At 51.2% G+C, this 22,172-nt stretch overlaps 1 protein-coding gene across 5 annotated transcripts in view; it reads right to left on the bottom strand.

The window, feature by feature from the left end:
• Positions 1–22,172, bottom strand: part of LOC144762305 (exportin-5-like) — a 2,106,094-nt gene that overhangs the window by 2,005,948 nt on the left and 77,974 nt on the right. For all 5 annotated transcript variants that reach the window (XM_078647454.1, XM_078647456.1, XM_078647455.1 and 2 more), the window contains exon 2: positions 374–495. In XM_078647454.1, the coding sequence (XP_078503580.1) occupies positions 374–495 (122 nt within the window). The remainder of the gene's footprint in view (positions 1–373; positions 496–22,172) is intronic.

Genomic DNA, 22,172 nt, shown 5'->3' with positions numbered 1-22,172 from the left:
CCTGGGGATGGGAATATTAAATGCTGCAATCATAACTTACTTTCTCATCCCCAGGAAAAACATTTTACTTTGTAAATCGTACTACAGTAAACTAGGCTGAGAGGAGGAATAATATAGAATATGAACACGACCTTAGAAATCTGCAGACATGCGATCCGTAGGAAAATAACCAAAGGGACAGCCAAAAACATGTAGCAAAAACAAAAAATACTGATGATGCAGACAGCAACAGAAGTCATTTACCAATACCATGTGTATGAAAAGACAAGAGTTGATTAATGTAAACAAGCTTTAATGTAAAATGCACTTAAAACGGTTTAAAAACTGTTAACAGAGGTTTATTCTCATAGTAAAGTGGGATGGAGTGTCTTACTTGATGGCATGTACTAAGATCTGGAGCCCAAAATACCGCACAATAGTTGGTTCTGTTTTCTCTACCAGCTTCAGGCCACAAGTAATGCCGAGAGGAGAGTTTTCTTTAAATGCATCGCAGAACTAAAACAGAAGTAAAATGTTAGTTACTGCAAAGTAGAGTTACAATTCTTGCATTTGACAAATAATACGACAGTACAGGGCTGTGCTTAGCTTGTACATAACCAATAGAAAAGTAACAGGGGCAAGAAAATCTCTCACAGACATTTGAGCCATACTGCCAGAAGCACACATCACTCACACTGTGTGGACAGTAGGCTGGAACAGAAGGGTTGGGAAGTGTTGCAATGAAATGAAAACCAAGATGAAGGCAAAGTCAGACAAAAGAAACACAGAATTGAGAAGAGTCAGTAATGATGATTAACTGGTGCAGGGGTATGGAGGCATGGGAAATGAAAATGGAAGTCGGTTTGTTAGGATGTGGCTCAGTACGTGCATACCATTGCATGCCGGTCATGGATGGACACATGCTGAGTATAGAAAGAGTGTGCACCGTCGTAACAGAAGCCTCTAATCAACCAGCGATGAAAGCAAGAAGGACTGCATGTCTCATGGAGCCACAGAACCCTCACAACACTTACACATTTTTGGCAACAATCTTGAATGCTTACAGTATAAGTTTCTCATGGTCTGTAACGTCCTTGCTAGAGTGCGATCAGGTCAGGTGGCTAGTTGGAGTAACATGAAGTTGGTGGCTGGAAAAAAATAAGCACAAGCCCCGGAAAATCCTATGAGAGCACAGTGAAAGGGTAACCTTTCAATGGTCTCCAGGTGGAGAGGGAAACAAAATTAATTCTTGTCCATCCATGGGTAGTTGAGATGTGAGAGCTTCTTGGGAATTATGTACAAAGTTGGGGAGCTGAGAGAAAGGTGGCAAGGAAACTGGAAGAAGGGAGAGGAGACGGACATCCTTGAGAATTGAAAAGGCACAACTAGGGTCGAGTATTTTCTGAACTGGAGCAACAGCTATGACAGAATGACTACATATTCATTTACTGTAGTATACAAAAAAGTAATGGATAATGCTTGAATTAATCTTAGTCACTGTCAATTAGGCCACATCCCAATCCAACATTATTTTGCACTATGTGAGGAAATGGGATGTATTAGATGTATTATATGGCGTGGTTGTGTGACCTCACAGTGTAATACACTTTTAGGACCCCTATGTTTCGTCCGTCAAACCTTCAGCTCAACCCAGGGTAGCTGTGATTCTGAGCTAAAAGGCTTACAAAAAGGAACAAGTATAGAGCATTTAAACAGCACCAAAAAAATTGGAGAAGAAATCGACAAGAAACCAAAGAAATCAACCATCAAGTTATAAAAAGAGACTGTATTTTTAGGTACTTTTAGACACCACAACGAAAAAGATCTACTGACGAGTTCCAGAGATATAGAATCTACAAGGTATAGAAAAAGCATTTCATTCAACCGCGAACAAGCAATGGCAAATTCAACAAACTTGACAGTTAGAAACATTCTCAGCAAAAAGTTTGGGATAGTTGTAATAGGGTCACTTTTGGGCACCTAAAGTAACTCTCTCCAGTATTGAGTGAGTGGGGGGGGGGGGGGGGGGCGGGGAGTGGTCAGCAAGGTCCTCAGAAACAGTTACCACAGCAGGTGAAGCAGTCTTCAGTCAGTTTCAGGCACTTATATCTTTTTCAGGGCTTTATTAAGGAAGTGGTCCTGATGAAATGAAGCAAGAAAGGAAGGATACTGAAGATGCTCAAAGGATGCTGTGGATGTGATACGGGCAACGTGGGTCTTGCTGTGGTCCACGGAGGGGGGGGAGTGGTTCTAGTCACAAGGATGATGTTCCTTGAAGTACTCTCGCTGCTGGTTCAGCAGCCACTGGATTATCAGTCGCCTAGTATCGCAGTCACAGGCCATTCCTTCCTTCACGGGTAGATAACTGATCCTCTGGAAGTCCCCGCTGCACTACGATGACACTCACAGGCTCAGCGAACACTAGTGCAACTTTGTGCATTGGATCCTGGTCCATGGTGCTGCACGACGATGATTGGCAACGAGTTGAGAATTTTGGACTACCAACTTACCCCATCAGGATTCTCAGCTGTTGTGTGCCTGTGCTATAAACAGAAACCCAACTCACAGACCTTTGGAGTCTCTTGGCATTGGCTGGGCCCCGGAGATGACTTCTCCACCAGCAGAACACAGTAGGCACAGCCACTCTCTTTGCTCGCCACCAGGTTCAGCCGCTGAGGTCTACACTGGTGCAGCCTCTCTTTGCCAGTTCCACTGTGCAGCTGGGCAGTCCTTCCTCGGTCCTTTTTCCAATCCAGTCGAAATCTAAATTTTGGGTGCCAGGGGCACCCTACTTATGCTCAGAAAATGCCCTCAGAACAGAACGCAGTTGGTGGCCAATGGACTACCAGTTTCCTTCCCACCTGATAACCATTTCCTGCAAAGTGTGGCAACTGGGCAACGCAGGATGCACCATTCTGTCGACTTCCATTATGGGGACAACTCTCCCTAGCCTACCCCAGAGGTGTGGCTAGCAATGGAGCTGCAAACCACTGGAAAAACGGTTTGGCAACTGGTTTCCCCTATCCTGTCGCTAGCGCCAGCCTGTCTTCCTAAACAATGGAGCAGCCTCTCTCCCAAGTGTTACCCATTTGCCCTTCGAAGGCAGCTTCTCCTTTGAAGCTTGCCTTTTGGGCCAATACCCATATGCCATCCTGCAAGAGGGATGTGATAGCTCCTGCCAAAGCAAGCCCCTACTGTATTCTTTCCCGGGAGTAGTTAGTACACCTCCCCAGGAGGGCAGAAAGCTGTCTCAGTGAATGGCCTCTGTGGGCGCAGAGACTAATGGCAACAAAGTGCCAACTTGGGGAGCGTAGTCTCGCCTAGCAGCTAGATGCCCGCTCGCTGAGGAGGCTCTGCCACTGAGAAGTTATCTATCATTAACCCTAGCTAAAGGAGGGTATTGAGAGATCCCAGCTGGAGGCAACGAGCGCCAAATTGCTGGCTGTGACTGCTGTGAAGATCTCGTGCTTGGGAGGCATCGTCAATGACTTGTAACTTACAGCCTGCCAGCGCCTAACGGACCTGACTGTTCGGGCCTGCAGCGTGGTGCGGTACCCCGAGGCGAGGCAGTGGATTCAGAGATGGCGCAGAGCTGGTGCCTGAGTTCCGGGTTTCGCCCCGAAGGGACTTCATTAGGCCCAATAGCTGCTGGGGCAGTACTGACACTTGCATGGGAGGACCGGAAAATCTGCGGAGATTGCACCAGGGTGTACAAGGTGAGAGCTTCTCCCGGTGGCGCCGTACCCAAGAAATCTGCACCCAGCCGAGGGCTGCAATAACTCGCTTGCTATCAGCTATCGCTGTGCTGGCCCTCACGACTGCTGCTGCCCAGAACGAACCCTGCATAGAAGCCGGGAAGAAGGCTAAAGCGTGCTGCCCTAGCTGCTTGAATCAAAAACGAAGATGGACCATTGCGGACCCCATGGCAATAAGGAGACCAGGATACCTGGGGAGCGGTGCAGCCTGGGGCCCACCCCTCACCCCGTGGGGAGGACGAGCCGTTCCATTAACCCTGCACTGCTGGAGGGGAGGGGAGGCTAGGTCGCTCGAACTGCAGACATTGAAGCACCACAAACTATTGTGGATAGCCAACCAGCACTCGCCTACCACACAGCTTCCGATCTGATTGGGAGAGCCATCGGGTAGGCTAATCTGATGATTTCAGATTGCTATTTTCCAAATCTTTATCACAATTCACGTATAGGAAAACTCTTTCTTATATATTCATACATTTCTATACATAAATTGTTACCATGTTCTCTTTATAAACTGTGCAAATTTTTTTAATGCAAAGTCCAAATTATTTTAGTTATATAAGGTTTCATAATTTGGACTTTGCATTAAAGAAATTTGCACAGTTTATAAAGAGAAGGTGTTTTTCTATATGTGAATTGTGATAAAGATTTGGAAAATAGGAATCTGAAATAGTCAGACAAAGCCAAATCCTTTTTACCAACATTTTTGCAATCATTTCTTAATTATATTTTAATGAAATGTGAGAATAATAACTATGTGAATTTTGATATGATAAATGCATGTAAATAGATTGCTATCTCTAGATATTCATTTGTTAGGTTTTGGTTCAGTGGATACTATTTTAGCAAAATAATTCTGGCACAGAAGGGAAATCTTGTTTCATTGAAATATATTTACCCAGTCCCTTTTGGCCTAACTGGGGTAACTTTCTTACTTGGAGGATTACATACAGCTGTGCGATATAACTGCACCCCTGGCCCACAACCCCCAGCACAACCACAACAAAACTCTGGAAGAAAGCCACCGCGATACAACATGGCAGAACTATGGGCAAAAACAATGCAAAACAGACTAATCTCACCTTCAAAAATAAGAAACTGACGCAGCTGACAGAGGCAGGGGCCGAATCCGAAACGGAGGCTGGTGCTAGGAAGGTCTCTGAAAGACAAGACGACGACCAAGGTCAAATCCAGCCTCAAAACGATTGACTCTAAACTAGATATACTTACTTCTCGGCTGGATCAGGTAAAACAACAAGTGGATACCCATGAGACACTCCTAGACCAGCTTGAAAACCGTGCCTCTGACGCTCATAACTACCAGGTAGTATCCAAAGAGCCTCTGTTGCCAACGGAAAAAGTTCTAAATATAATTAAAGCCAAAAATGAAGATTTGGAGGCCGGGTCTCGGAGAAACAATCTTGGCATCACGGGGATATCAGAAACCACATCCATCCCCAAAATGGAAACATATGTAGAGTCTCTGTTGAGGTTGGGTTCGAAAAGCATCCGCAGCAGTTTTCCTTCTAGAACGCATGCACCGATCAGTAGGCCCCAGACCTTCTGTAGGCATAATCCTGGGCCACCTGCTTAAATATCATCGCACAATCCTCCGACTGGCCTGGGAGAGAGGAAGTATAAACCATCAGAGCAGCAATGTTACTTTCTACCTGGATTTCACACTTTCAGTGCAGGAAACCCGTTATGACTTTGCTCCAGTCAAGTGTATTTTACAACAAACGGGGTTGCCATACACCCTACGCTCAAAATCACATACAACGGCCACATACACTACTTCGCTGATGTTAAATCTGCACTTAAGTGTAAAAAGCACATGGGGGGGGGGGGGGGGGGGCGCTAGCGAGCCCGTAGCAAGATGGCTGCGCCTTAGTGCCGCTCTACTGATCGAGCTACCAATCCGCCTATTATCCGACAAAATCAGCGCCATCCATGGCTGGGAAAGATGAATTCCTGCTCTTGAACTGCTGAGGAGTACTCTGCTGGTTTACTTTTTTTAACTAGCCGCCTCTAACACCCGACTGCAAACTGCCGCACCACGCTGACAGGAAAATTGAGGCCCCCATGTATGCGGACTACTAATCTCCCCGAGCCGCAAGCTCCCTTCTTCGTAAGCGGTACGCTGAGTGCCGCTGACTACCCGATCTGCTGCCTGACCCTCGGCGTGTGGGGAGAGGACGCAGCAGAGCAGCTTACCCGAGCGGTGACGGGGTGGACATCCCTCTCACAGATCCGATCGTGCAGCAGGGTGCCTGCTGGCGGCTCCAGTACTGGGTCCTGTGCCGGAGATCTGCGGAGACTGTGCGGCCCTTGCCGGGACTGGGGCGCTGCTGTGGTACGGGGGAGCGCGGCACCGCTTGAGGTGCGTCACTCCCGCCGGGTGTCTCTTCCCCGATGACGCTGCCCTGAAGCCCCGATTCTAGCCGCCTCAGTGCCTGCGGGGCTGACATTTTGTGCTCTGTGACGTGGGAACTGTTCGCCGGGAGTACTGGAGCAGGACACAGCGGACCAGGGTGCGTCGCTGTGGAGTGGAGAAGCGTGGCTCAGTGGTTAGAGGCGGCAGACCCGGAAGCTGAGATCGGCCGTGGACCAGGGTTCGATTCCCCGCCTCGGCGGGTCTCGGGCTCAAAATTCCACGGACTCGATAATTCTCGTTCCGGTGCCTACTCGACTCACGGGGTCACACTCTGCGACTCTGGGCAATAGCTTGCTTAATCTCCACTACGGCCCCTCGCGGCGGGATGCCTGGCTTTCACCTTGTGGATACCCTGCCGGGGTATCTCACAGGGGAATACCAGGACGGGTTCCCTAAGCAAGCGCTTAGATACCGTGTCGGTGATCTGCGCTATATAAATACATGTACATTACATTACATTTTACAGAGTGCACGTATATGGGCAATAATCGGCGAGTGGTGCGGTCGGAAGCTCCTAACAATCTAAATCACGGCGCATATAACCGGTGTTATCGCACCCCTACATTAATTGTGGAACTTACAAGCGGCGCCCAGTGCTACCCTAATCCTGTTGCTACTTGAACCTATGGGACAAATGGGAGAGTAGTTCGTCTCAAACTGGGCCTGCCTGGGGCGCATAAAGATCATACAACAAGCGACTTTACCCCTAATGCGCACTAATTTGCCTACCAACCTAGCGCTTTCAGCTGTGCACCATCCAGCCTTTTGTGCAACCCTGGCTGTCCCTGGAATCACAACCAATCGCCACACTCTCCTCCCAGTACTACTTAATACAACGCAAGTGGCAATACCACTGCTTCCCTTCATTGCGGCCTATCTGTGGCTGACAAGGGCGTGCTGGACGTGGGGCCCATTCCTGGAAATCGCTTCTAGTGCATGGACTGTGCGTTGCAGCCGATTTCACCATTCACACAGTCACGCGACCACACACGGAGGCAAGTACTGTCTCAACATGGGTCGAGCAGATAAACAACAGAGTAAGCTGCACTTCGAAGCTAAAGAGCATACTAAATCCCCTATGCCCACTGTCTCCGACACGGAGCCGGACCCAGAACCAGGTGCGACTACAAAACTGGAGCGCATGATGCTCAGCATGCAACGAGGCGGAGACCCTCTACGCACTTTACTTAACCGCCTGCCCGTCCCTGCTGTCGCAGCCACTATAGGGCACAGCAACTTATGTGCTCGATCCACGGCCCGGCTTCAAGCGGAGGAGTTGCCTGACCGAAAAGAGAGGGGTGACGGCCCCCTGAGTGACGCCTGATATTGCTGTGATATTACTGCGCAACTGACCCCACCCCACCTCGCAGGTGGGGAGCAACTATCCGCTTTCGAGTGAGTACCTGCATGGTGTGTGGGGAGGCCGGACTGAGGGCCACGACAAGCGAGCCAGAGTGCGCGCATTGTCGGACTCCATTACTACAACGTAGACACTACTGGTGACGACCCAGGAGTGAGCAACTGCTGAGCGCGTCCTTTCTGCCTGGATTGCAAATCCGACAACGCCACGGCTATCTGCAAATTAACTGCACCCCTTGTCCTATCCACGCACTTGAGGCCTGCCGCACTGCCTTGCACTTATTGTCCCTAATTGGATCACCCGTCACCACTCTGAGGAAACGGCTTCTGCAGCTCTGGACTCCTGGAGTGGTCCCTGCGGTGTCCCGCTGAGAGACCCCGCCCTGCAGACGACATAGGGAGATCCCCTGGGATACACCTATACCTGGCTACCCCGACGCCTCTCATGTACGTGGGACCAAAAACGAGGGCTGTGACTGGGGGCACACAAGTGAAAGGAAAAATGGTGAAACAGACTGATGTGAACCACACAACTTCTAAGCTGGACACGATGGAACGGCTGGAGGAGTCGCTGCAACTGACCCGCACCTCCTTAGAGACTAAAATAGATAGCGTTGCCATAGATATGACGCATCTCCGAGCTGATCACAAAAAGCTAGCGGAGCGAACGACTGTGCTGGAGACTACGGTGACTGAGTTGTCCCCCAAGATCACCCAGATGGACAAACACGTACAAAATCTCCTTAACAGGGTGGAGTTTTTGGAAGATCGTGCGGAGGATGCGGAAGGGAGAGCGAGACGCAACAATATCCGCATAGTGGGCCTGCCGGAGAGATGGGAGCTAAGGGAGGCACCGGAACATGTAGAGCGTTGGCTTAGAGACATCCTACCGGAGGGTACCCTTTCGCAGCATTTTGTGGTGGAGCGTGCCCACCGCGTGCCCACCCGACCTCCTCTTGAGGGCGCAAATCCGAGACCCATGCTCATTCGTGTGTTGAATTACCGCGATCATGACACCATTTTGCGCGAAGTTCACAAATGACCTGAGGTCAGAGTTGATAATGCTACCATAATGTTCTTTTCGGACTATACAATACAAGTACAGGGTCAGCGTCACTCCTTCTTGGAAGTGAAACAGCGACTCCGCCGCCTGGCTCTCAAATACTCGTTACTTTTCCCTGCACAGCTACGGGTTGTGGCTCAGGACAAGACTCACTTTTTCAATACCCCAGAGGCTGTGGAGGCCTGGCTCGACTCGGGAATTGACACGGAGCCCGGTGGAATGCCCCCGAGGACACGTCGCGGCGGAGGTGCGACGAAGACGACTCTCGATGGCCAGCCCGGAGCGACAGGATAAAACTGTGGGCCCCACGCCTGAACACCGCCAGGAAGAGCAGCAAGAAGCTCTTCGCAGAGTAGCGGAGATCAGTGGCTCGTTGACAGAACTCCCTGCCCCTGGAGCAAGTCCGGAGGGTCAAGTGAGCGATGACTAATACATATATGGACTGCCGGATTCCCAGGGGTCAACGGATCTTCCAGAGTTACGCCACAGACAGCTGATTTGATCCACTGAATTCGCCACAGCATTGTTGTCTACCGGCACTGAGCAGCTCAAACTTCCGCCAGTGATGAGCGGACAGTTTGGTGTGGGAATGACCCGAACATTGAGTAGCTGGTTGCCGGGCCTTCCATCGGTGCCCTGCAGTGGCCAGTCCTACCGGGGGTGAGTCCGGACCGTGGTAAGTGCCTGCTTGTGACTCGTTCATTATAATGATAATAATAATAATAATAATCCACATTTGTAAAGCGCACAATCACTCGTAAGGGTCTCTAGGCGCTGGGGGCCGTCGGGAAGATTAAGCAAGCTATTGCCCAGAGTCACATGGTGCTGGGCTGGCCTGCCACCGGAGCCGAGGATCGAACCGTGATCTCCAGATTCCAACGTCAGTCGCCCTGGCCGCGGCGCCACACCTCTCCCCTTATGATCGCTAGTCACCTGCCACTCGACCCTTTCAAGCGCTCTGCCTTAACCGTTGGGAACACTTGCTAGCGGTGGACTACAAGACGCTTACGACCTGTGGTTGGGGGAGCACGCCCACACCCTACCCACATGGACCTTTTGTATACATAACATTGTAACTCAGTGAACCCCCCTGTATTTTGGAATAGTTAAAGCTCATTAGAGCGTTTGGACGACAGCATGTTCTGCAGTCGACCTTTTGGCATTGTAATTTTGCTTTCTGTAGTTACGGGACTGGGGTCTCCTTTTCTTAACTCCAATGTGTGCTGGTGGGGTGGTGTAATGATGGGATCCGAATGTAAACCGCTTTATGCTATTATGCTTTGTTGTGCTGGTGGTGTGAGGCGCGGTGGGTGGAACTGGAGGGTGAGAAAGTGTAAACTAAATGTCTGCGACTAAATTTTGCACCTGGAATGTCCGAGGGATACACACCCCTTCGTGCCGTTACCAGGTGTACTCATATCTTAAACGGCACCAAGTGCAAATCGCACTGTTACAGGAGACACACTTGACGGACACAGCGGCGCGTGCATTACACCGTAGGTGGAGGGGACAGATATAGGCCACGGGTTTTTCAGCATAAGTGCGCGGGACTTTGGTATGGATCCGCCCCGGGGTCCCCTTTGCACTCACGCGCAGCCACGTAGATGATGAGGGCAGATATGTGTTACTTCAGGGTAAGCTAGATGGACAGGACATAGTTATAGCCTCTGTTTATGCCCCCAATGTCGATCAAGGGCGATTTCTCACTCGCTTGTCTGCAGCGCTGGCGGCATGGCCGGGTGTACCACTTTTACTAGGAGGCGACTACAATTGTGTTCTCGACACTCTATTGGACAGATTGTCTCCCCCTCCGCCGCACGCGGCGATCCATGCAACGGCGAGAGCGTTCGTGGATTGGACGATGCACTGGGATCTTGTCGATGCCTGGCGTAGCCGCAATCCCAACATACGAACGTACTCATATTATTCGGGGGCCCATGCGCTGCATGTCCGACTCGACAGATTTCTGCTGACTAGTGACCTACAACCCTTTGTCACTGACTCCTGTTATTTAGGCCGCATCCACTCCGATCACAACCCTCATACTCTCGACTTTGCCTGGGAACGCCCACACCCCCCGATCCCCACGTGGAGACTCCAGCCTGATATCCTATTAGATGCCCCCTTTCGAGAATTGCTCTTGACTTGAATATTGCGCTATTTTGAAGACAACACTGATACTGCATCCACCCCACAGGTTGAATGGGATGCATTTAAGGTGGTCACGAGGGGATACTGCTTGGGAGCACAGGCGGGACTGAGACGTCAAGTGGATAGAGAATTGACACGGGTGGAGGCTGATCTATTGATTGCTGAACGTGAGGCGGTGGAGGGAGATGATGCGCGATTAGCGGAAAGTCGAGGGGAACATGCTAAACTTCTAGATAGGCTGAAGAATTTAAATTACGCCGCACACTCGGCACGCACACATCGCTCTGGGGATAAGCCTGGTAAGCTGTTGACTTGGCTGACCCGGAAAGACGCCCAAATGCCACCATTATTATCGATTCGCACAGCGCATGGTGTTGAAGTGCACACACAGAAGGCTATACACGAGGCCTTTACGGCCCACTATAGAAGTTTGTACCGGTCCCGCTTGCAAGCCACTGGGGATGACATTTCGGAGTACCTGTCTGGCCTACCCGTACCGACGATCACTAATACACAGAGTGAGGAATTAGACGCGCCGTTTACGGCAGAAGAACTCCGCACTGTTATCTTTTCTCTCTCCAACGGAAAGTCTCCGGGCCCGGATGGACTGCCTGTGGAGTTTTATAAGGCGTATTCTGTCATTCTCATCCCAGAACTCTTACGGGTATATGCAGCAGCGAAACATGATGCTGCCCTCCCAATGTCATTAAACGAGGCAAACGTTATATCGCTTTTGAAGCCCAACAGAAGCACACTTAGCATGGGGTCCTACAGGCCACTTGCCCTCCTTAACAAGGACTATAAAATACTAGCAGCTGCGCTGGCCCAGAGGCTAGCGCCCCTGATCCCCACCTTGATCCACGCAGATCAGAACGGATTTGTCCCCACACGCAGCACTTCTTACAATATCAGGAGGCTGTTTCGTGTACAACACCTGGCTGTGACCCGATGGCCCCATTCGGGATGCGTGGTTCTCGATCTCGAGAAAGCGTTTGACTTGGTGGAATGGGCCTACCTCGCGCTAGTGTTGGAGAAGTTCGGCCTAGGTGCGGACTACCTCCGCATGGTGGAGCTTCTTTACTCTGCACCCGTGGTGCGAGTGCGCATGGGAAGGCTCTTCTCTGCCCCGATACGTGTTTGTAGGGGAACTAGGCAGGGGTGCCCTCTCTCCCCCTTGATCTTTGCACTCGTGATGGAACCATTGGCGGCGCAAGTACGTGCTTCCGGAGCGGACTGGGGTATTCCCTTGGTTGATGGGATACACTCGGTATCCCTATATGCGGATGACCTACTGATTTATGTTAAAGATCTGACCCGCTTCCCAAACGCGCTCACTGATATATTCAGAGCCTTTGGTGATATGTCTGGACTCCGTGTTAACTGGGCGAAATCAGGTGTATATTCCTTTGCTGCAGAGACCCCGGAATGTGAAATCACTGTAATGGGTTAACGACTCCTTTGGTACCCGACAGCCTTCCGATACCTGGGAATACAGATCTACAGGGAACCTGCCGACATACTAGACGGTAACCTCACAAGGGCTAAATCGTCTCTTGCGTCACAAGTCTCCTTTTGGCAAACGCTTCCGCTCAATGTACCCAGCCGCATTGCGCTAGCGAAGACAGTCGCTCTGCCGCGGCTACTGTACTTCTATGCAAATTTGCCAGTGTATGTCCCGACCCGCATCTTCCGTGAACTGGAAACCCTGACCAGGCGGCTGATTTGGAACAGGGGGCGACCCAGGGTAGCGCTGAAATCCCTCTACGCTGCAGCGGAGAGCGGTGGGTTGTCGTTACCTAACCACGAACTGTACTACCTGGCAGCGCAGTTACAATGGGTTGCCTACTGGTTGAGTGGGAGGAATTTGGGAGATTCAGCTTCGGAGGATACCGTAATGAGAGTCCCACAGATACATGCACTATTTCACCCTTTGTCTAGACTCCGCTCTCCGGACCAGCTACATCTGGCGGTGGCGAAGAAATGTTACACAAGAAGCTTAAAACTTACCGCTACAATGAAGCCCTATGCGCCCAATCTACCACTACTTGGCACGCCTTGGGAGGGAGGTACGCTTGCGTCAGCAATGTTAGACACCTGGGAGACGGCTGGACTAGAGGGGCTGGGGGACCTTTTTGAGGACGGTGCGCTACTCCCTTTCGTGACACTGGCGGACAACACAGGGCTCCCAGCAGGGCAATTCTTAACCCACGCGAAACTCATGCATACACTGACACAGGCCTGGGGCCCGCTAGCGGAGGAGCCACCGACACACCTCCTCATTCAAGATCTACATGTGATGGGCAATGGTGCTCACATAATACACTGGCTCGCCCAAGCACTGAACACACATACGCAATTCTCCCCACAGCGTCTGCGAGACAAATGGGCAACCGATAGGGGCCGGGACTGGACCGACAGGGAGTGGACACAAATACTGGCTGGGACGCGGAATATGCCACGCAATGCACGCTTCAAGATCATACACTATTACATTATACACCGGGCGTACCTGTCCCCTGATAAGATTAATCGGTATTTTGGGCTTACCACTACAGCGTGCCCTAGATGTGGGCTTGTAGATGCGCAGTTCCTGCACATCCTTTGGGCATGCCCCTCACTACACGCCTACTGGACTGCGGTGGCAGAGACATTGGCAAGGGCAACAGGGGGCAGCTTGCCGTTTACATGGGAGGCTTCCCTATTGGGCTTATTTAAGAGGACGAAACAGACGAAAGTTCAGGCGAGGTTCTGGGATCTAGGGCTGATCACGGCGAAACGCCTCATTACTAAGCGTTGGAAACATGCTGTCCCCCCACAGCCAATACACTGGCGTAACTCGTTAGATAACTGGGCGAGGGCAGAGAGTGTGGCGCTCCATAGGGAAGAGACAGCAGGACTCCGCAAGATCCCAATAGCTCTAGACTGGGATGTCATCTTGGCATCCTATCACCAAATATGCCAACAGGACGGCATAGCGTGACCACTCGCCCCCGCCCCTCCTCCTCCTGGTGATACCCATGCTCCTGCACCCCCTACACTTTACACCCTCATAACCGACGAGAGGCAGTACGGACCTCTTCGTTGCCTACCCCATGACCATCACACACAAACGGACTTTTGTTATCAGACACCACCCGCTGTTTTATTTCTGGAATTTGTTGGTTTGTTCTTTATAGTGAACTGCTTTGAAAAACAGCTTTGGATGTATGTTGCGCTCTTTCTAGGCCCTTTTCCTCTAGTGTTGCTGTTTCAACACCATTTGCATATCCGATGAACAAATCCGCGATGCCATGAGGAAACAATTTCAACTTTCTCCATCAACAAGTGCTGCAATTATAGAATATTATTCTCTCGCATGTGAGCCAGACTATATTGCCTTAACCATGCTGCTTCATTTACACTGTCCTTATCCTGATCTTTACTATTGGGCTCTTTTATGTACATTGTTGTCGACACAGAGATAGGACGAACAGTTTTCATTGCGGCACTGTATATTCTTTATGTTTAATCATGCGTAATGTTGTATGGTACCTGAAAAATTGCAATAAACATATTCAAACAAAAAATGATGCTCAGCATGCAACAAAGCCTGCAAACTATCAATGCCAAAATTGATAATCTCAATCAGCGCATGGACACCATGACTTCGAAAATAGACAAGCACGGCATGCAAATTGCGGAAGCGGAGAAGCGCATCTCGGCCACAGAAGATCGAGTGAAGGCGGTTGGGACCTCATGCGCTGCCATAGAGAAAATACTGGAGGTCATCAAAGCCAAAAACGAGGACATAGAAGCCCGGTCCCATAGAAATAATCTCCGTATGCTTGGGGTCTCTGAAACCACCAACACCGGGACCATGGAGATGTACGTTGAAACACTACTCACGATGCTGCTGGGGGCCGAACACTTCTCGAAATTACTTATAGTCGAGCGGGTTCATCGATCTTTAGCCGCAAGACCAGTCCCGGGACCCCCACCGCGGCCCATAATTGCCAGGCTCCTGAACAATAGAGACAGGGACACTACGCTCCGTCTGGCTAGGGAAAAAGGGAAGCTTGACTAACAAGGGATGTAAACAGAATTCTTCCCTGACTTCACCGTCGCAGTACAGCAAGCTCGTCGAGAGTCCCAAACTGTTAAGAAAAAACTGCACATTCTCCAAATTCCCTACGCAATGCTCTACTCTGCCCGTCTGCGGATACAATATGATGGGAAGGCACGAATATTCACGACACCGAAGGAAGCGCTACGGTACACTCGGCGGCTGGAGCGGCAGGAAAAACAGCGTGAGAAAAGTGAACACTGATTCTCAAGGATTAGCATGTGAGACGTGACAGACTATGTTTCTGAGTATACTGTTGACCATATTTCCTAAGGGCGTTTGCATGTGATTTTTCGGTCTGGTTTTTGACCCATGATTAATACTTGAAATGCAATGAATGGCTTGGTCAGTTTCTTATTAGATATGATCTGTTTTCTGTTTTAAGGTCTACTGGCACAGCCACCTGGTCAGTGATGTGCTCCACACCCGATGTTGCATTAGTAATAGGTAATAATTGCATTAGTTTGCAGTTTATGAATAGCCATGAGTTGGTTAGCTAATCTCAACACGGCTCGACCCACCCCGCTTACACAGGGGGCCATAGGCTACTAGCGACCCAGAGATTGAGAATTCCCCGCAAAGTTCTGTTTCTGAGTTGGGGCCCATTGGGCGCCTTTATTGGGTTTCTGTATTCCTTTAATCTCCACATGCTATGCGCTGCGAGATCACGATTGTTTGGTTTCTGTTATGTTTTCTGGGAGATCTATTCGCGGTTAGGTTTCAAAACCGCTGTGGATGGGAGGGGTGGTTGGGGAACACTGTTGCACATGATACACCAGCAGGTACTGAACTGTATATCGCATGTAAATTCGACTGTGTTGCAATCTTAAAACTCAGATCTTACAGGCATGGCTGACTTAAAACGGTCTAGCATTTATAAGGTGAGTTGGAACGTCAGGGGGCTCAACAATGCCAAGAATGTGCGACATGTGCTAGCTTATCTTGACAGGCACCATATTCAAGTTGAATTGTTGCAGTAGACACACCTTACGAAGTAAGCAATCTCGCACATTGCCACGAGATTGGGGGTTGGGGGGTGGACGGAGGGAGAGGTAAAGTAAGCTGCATCGCATTCATCTTATGCCCATGGTGTTATGGTCTTGGCGAAGAAGAAAAATGTTCCATTTGTGCCCACACATATTGACGAAGACCTAGACGGGAGGTATATAATAGTGCAGGGTACGCTATATAATGCACGTTTGACTATTGTGAATGTATAGGATTCGAACACGGATGATCCCGCCTTTTTCGAGGCCCTGTGGTGTAAACTTTAAAATATATACCCTGAGACGCTTATCTGTGGCGGTGATTTTAATGTGGTGTTAGATCCAGCAATGGACAGAATGACTGCAGCAGACACCCCCCCACCCCACCCCACCCCGAAGGGCTACTGGTGCTATGCATGATGGAATGAGGTCGCTGGGCCTCACTGATGTCTGGAGACTGCGACACCCACACGCCAGGGAAGGTACATGTCACTCATATGCAAGACAGTCCTGGTCGCGTATTGATTATAGGCTGGGAACACAAGATGTCTGTAAATGGGTTGCGCAGATAAGACACCTGTCTAGAACATTGTCTGATCACTCCCCAGTAGCTTTAGACATGGTGCTCCCCTCCCACACTCCACCTCCCTTCCAATGGCGACTGCAAGCCTCCGTGAGGCAATAGCAGACTATTTCTCATTGAATACCGGATCGGTCCAAACTATGGAAACATTGTGGGATACCTTGAAGTGACCATTCGGGGGAAATGTTTAGGTCTCCAAGCCAGGATTTTAAAACCTCTACGCCGCACCATGAGACGCTGGAACGAGAACTAGGTGACCTGGAGCACCAATATAGTGTCCAAACAGACCCCAATATATGCATCAAGGAGAAATTATAGAATACAATGAAACAGCTGACCAAGAGGTAAAACATCTTTTCGCCGGTGCAAAGCACGTTACTATGGCAGGGCTTGGAAAATCTAAAAAATAGTACTAGTCCTGCAGGACTGGTACCTTAAAAATTTCCTCGACCTAACTGCAACCTACTTGACCTCTGTCTCTGAAAACGGAGCAAATGTGACAAGATAACAAGATTTAAAGGCATCTTTATTGCTCATTAACTTTGTGAGCAATACAAAATGCCTTTAAATCTTGTTATCTTGTCACATTTGCTCCGTTTTCACAGACAGAGGACAAAAGTTGGTTTGTTTTCCTACTCGCCAGAAAGGGCGAGTAGGACCTAAAAACAGCTCGGCCTTGTTAAATTTAGCTCGACTATGCCAGCGGTCGGGTGGAATTTTCGAGCCCTGTATGGTGAGGGTGGCCGGCCAGGGAGGACGCTCGTGGCCCATATGCTAGAACCACAGGACAGGGCACATACAATTCAGGCAATTACTGTTGATAACGACACGCATCACGACACACCGGATATTTTAAATGCGTTTACTGAATATTGTACTGGGATGTATTCTCACCGGCCCACAGCGGACATTGCTGAGCTTGAACAGTACCTTGAAGATATTGCTTTGGTGTGGCGATCGGGGGGGGCAACAAGATTTTCTGATGCACCAGCTCACATTAGGTGAGGTGCAGGACTCTATGGCTGCCTTACCTAACGGGAAAGCTGCAGGCACTGATGGGCTACCGGACGAATTTTATAAAAAATATGTTGACCGGTTAGCCCTATGCCTACTTCAGATTTATGAGGAGGCATACGATACCCAGTGCTTGCCACCGACCCTGTGGGAGGCACTAGTGGTTGCGCTCTTAAAACCCGATAAGCCATCTGATAAGTGTGACTTGTATCGCCCGCTATCTCTCATAAATACGGATGTCAAAATGTTAGCAACGGTATTGGCCACAAGGATACAACTGCTCCTTCCTGTTATGGTGCTTCCAGATCAGTCAGGATTTATCCCTACTCGGTCTACGTCCCATTATCTGCGCACCATTTTTGCGGCAATGCATGTATTGGAGCCCACACTGCCAGCTGTGGCGGTGTTGCTCGAAGCTGCAAAAGCGTTCGACTCGATCTCCTGGTCCTCCAGGATCGTAGTCCTCCTTCGTATGGGTGTTCTGTTTGTCTTTACACACTGGATTAAGCGGTTATATACCAGACCGGAGGCGCGGGTTAGAATTAATGGGCAATTATCAGAAGAAATTCCCACCCAGCGTGGCACACGACAGGGCTGCCCACTGTCGCCACTGCTATTTGCTCTTGTGCTGGAGCCCTTAGCATGTATCCTAAGGCAGCGTCATGCTGTGTCGGCCTTGGGGTTTTGCCCGCTTGCAGTCTCTATGTATGCAGATGACATGGTGCTATATGTCCAGGAGCCAGCACGATTTCTTGCACAACTCATACGAGTACATCCGGTTTGAATGCTTCTCAGGCCTGGGAATCAATTGGTCCAAATCCACTATACTGCCTCTCACCGATAGCACCCATCAATTTGACATGGACTACCCCCTAATGCACAAGTTACTACTTGTGTAACGATATATCTGTAAGAGACATTAGTTAGTGATAGATTCCTTACCTTAGAATATCCCCAGGCGTCAGACTGGATCCGGAATTTTATTGCGTAGCAGTACCCTTGCGCGTTGGTAGGCGTCGTCTGTGGCTCAGCGTCCGTCGTCGGCGTCGTTGGCGCCGTTATGACGTCGTCGGAGTACTTAGACGCCGCCTCCGCGTGCTGACGTCAGTTCTTAGACACAGCTTTTCCGCGCCAGAAATGCAGAGCCATGTTAAAATCCAACACTGGTGCCATTGAAACTAGGGCCCTGAAGGGGATGACCTTAACCCTAGATATCGGTTCGCAGAACGGGGAGGATGGGTGGGTCGGTAAGGAATCTATCACTAACTAATGTCTCTTACAGATATATCGTTACACAAGTAGTAACTTGTGCATCTGAAAGAGACACGTTAGTGATAGATTCCTTACCTTAGAATAGATACCCCAGCAATACCAACCCCGGTGGTGGGTCTGCGAACCAATAATCACACCAGAAAGTCCTGGAGGACGGAACGGCCAAAGAAGCCATCCCTCCGGACTTGACTGTCCAGGCAATAGTGTCTTGCAAACGTGTGCAGCGTGGCCCACGTAGCTGCCTAGCAAATGTCCTGCAAGGGCACTCCCCGGCCGTAGTCGCCGTGGCCGGAGTGGAATGAGCCCTCAATCCAACAGGGGGCTCTTTCTTAGCCAAGGAGTAACATGCCTGGATACACAAGATGATCCACTGAGAGATGGTCCGCTTGTGCACCGCCTTTCCCTTCTTAGCGCCCAATTAACCAACAAAGAGTTAGTCATCCACCCGGAACTGGCTTGTGCGATCCAGATAGTAAGAGAGTGCACCTTTTGGGGCCAGACGGTGGAGCCTCTCTTCCTCTTTCGAGGGATGCGGAGGCGGAATGAAGGTGGGCAAGGTAATGGACTGCCCGATGTGGAAGGCGGTGACAACCTTGGGCAGGAAAGAGGGTCTTGTCCGCAACACAACCTTGTCCGGATGGACAGAGAGGAAAGGAGGTGTGGAAGACAGAGCCTGGAGCTCACTCACTCTCCTGGCAGAGGTGATGACAGAGGGGACAGTTATGGAGCGGCTCAAAGGGAGCACACATTAGGTAAGTAAGTACAAGGTTCAAGTCCCACTTGGGCATCACAAAAGGTACAGGAGGAAACATGTGCGTGATGCCCTTCAGAAAACAAGTTACAATAGGGGACTTGAACAAAGAAGGTTGATCAGGCAGCCTTAGAAAGGCTGAAAGGTAGCCCTTGATAGTGCCCAGAGGAGAGCCCTGCTGGGCAAAAGAAAGAAGGAAGAGAAGAACCTCAGAAAGAGGGGCAGAAAGTGGATCCACAGCCTTTGCTGTGCACCATGCCACAAACTTATTCCACCTGCAGGCGTATACCGATTTTGTGGAGGGACGCCTGGTTGCCAGAAAGACATTATAAACTTCAGGAGGCAAATCAAATGGCCTCAACTGTCGCCGCTCAATCTCCAAGCATGGAGGTGGAGGCTGGACAGGTTCGGGTGGAGGACCGTCCCCTGCTGCTGCGACAGAAGGTCCTCCCGAAGAGGCAGACGAACCGGGGGATCGACTGACATACTGAGTAGCTCGGGATACCAGTACCTTCGTGCCCAGTCCGGAGCCACAAGGATGACTTGGGCCCGGTCGCGCTTGATCTTCTTCAGCACTCTGGGCAGAAGTGGTATAGGCGGAAAGGCGTACAACAGACCGCAACTCCACTCGCGACGAAAAGCGTCTCCGAGCGAGTGCCGCTTTGGAAATTCCAACGCGCAGAACTGACGACATTGTGCGTTCTCTTCGGTGGCGAATAGATCTAACCAAGGCTCTCCCCACTGCTGAAAGAGGCCTTGCGCCACGTCCGAGTTCAGACGTCATTCGTGATCCATCATGCACCAACGGCGGAGCTCATCCGCCCTGGCGTTCAGAGGACCTGCCAGGTGTTGAACCACCAGGGTCACGCCCTGATGTTCCAGCCACTACCAGAGGCGCAGAGCCTCCTGGCAAAGGGTCCACGACCCCACCCGCCCTGTTTGTTGCAGTGCCACATGACGGTAGTGTTGTCCGTGAACACCTGCACTACACTCACCCGGACAGAGGGGAGGAATGCCTTCAGTGCTAGACGAATCGCCCGCAGCTCCAAAAGGTTGATATGGAGCCGGGACTCCGCCGGAGACCAGAGGCCTCTGATCTCCGCCTCTCCCATGTGGCCTCCCCAGCCCTGGAGGGACGCGTCCGTCACAACTACGTGCTCCGGTTGGGGAAGGGAGAGGGCTGCCGCTGACCCAATCGCTGTCCGTGAGGCACCACTGCAGCTGTCTCGCAGTGCACTCCGAGATCAGGACAAGGTCGGACAGGTTGCCCTGATGCTGGGCCCACTGAAACTTCAGGTCCTACTGCAGAGCCCGCATCCGCCACCGGGCGTGATGCACCAGAAGGATGCAGGAGGCCATCAGCCCCAGAAGCCGCAGCGTCAACCTGACCGAGATCCGGGATAAAGGCTGAAAGAGTGGAATCAGAGCCTATATATCCCGAACCCGCTGTTCGGGTGGATATACCCGAAACTGCGCCGAGTCGAGAACCGCTCTGATGAAGAGGAGCTTCTGAGAAGGGCACAGGTGTGACTTCGGCACATTGATGGAGAACCCCAGCCGGTGCAGGAGGTCTGCCGTCGTCTGGAGGTGGCTGACGACTGTCTGGGGCGAGCCCGCCTTCAACAACCAGTCGTCTAGGTAGGGGAAGGCTGAAACCCCTAACCTGCGCAGATGAGCTGCGACCACCACCATCACCTTTGTGAATACCCGTGGGGCGCTGGTAAGGCCGAAGGGGAGCACGGTAAACTAAAAGTGCCCGTGGCCAATCGTGAACCGCAGGTAGCGCCGGTGGGCCGGCAGGACGGGGATGTGGAAATAAGCGTCCTGCAAGTCCAACGCTACCATTAAGTCTCCTGGGTCCAGGACAGCTAAAACCTGAGCCAGTGTCAGCATTTTCAACTTCTCCTTCCGGAGGAAGCCGTTGACGTTCCGTAGGTCCAAGATAGGGCGTAGGCCCCCTTTGCCCTTCTTGGGTACCAGAAAGTAGTGGGAGTAGCAACCACACCCTACTTCCGGCCCAGGAACGCGCTCGATGGCCCTCTTGGCCAAGAGGGCCGTAACTTCCTCCTGCAGAAGTCGCAAATGATCCCCCAATACGCGGTGGTATTGCGGTGGCATGGCTGGAGGGGTCGCCTCGAAGGGGAGGGAGTAGCCCCTTTGGACGATTTGCAGCACCCACCTGTCCAATGTGACAGTGCGCCAGTGGAGGAGGTGATGGCGAACCCTGCCCCCCCCACTGGCGTCACATGGGCCTGAAAGCACGGACTAGGAGGGTTTTGAGGCGGATGCTGCGGGGGAGGGTGTGGGCTGGCCTCGCCGTTGTCCCCGACCGCCTCCAGGGCGGTTTCCACGGCTGCCACCGCGTTGGATGTTAGTCTGCGGTGCATGGCTGGCAGCACGTGTGGGGGCGCCCCTTCCTTGGCCACGAAAGGAGCGAAAGGCACCCGTTAGCTGGCGCGGGCCGAGAGGCCCAAGGACCTGGCCGTAGCCCTGGAGTCCTTAAAGCGCTCAAGCACATGGTCTGCCTTTTCGCCAAAAAGGCAACGGCCATCAAACGGCATGTCCATGAGTGTATTTTGGACATCAGCCAAGAAGTTGGCGGACCTCAACCAGGCATGGCGACGAATCGCCACCGTCATTGCCATCGCTCTGCCCAGTGAGTCGGTGGTATCCAGCCCACACCGGATAGAATACCGTGCTGCATCTCGGCCCTCCACAAGGGC

This window comes from Lissotriton helveticus, chromosome 6, assembly GCF_964261635.1.
Source record: "Lissotriton helveticus chromosome 6, aLisHel1.1, whole genome shotgun sequence".
NCBI lineage: Eukaryota > Metazoa > Chordata > Amphibia > Caudata > Salamandridae > Lissotriton > Lissotriton helveticus.
Note: the sequence above shows the minus strand (reverse complement) of the source record. Positions and strands in the feature narration are given on the sequence as shown.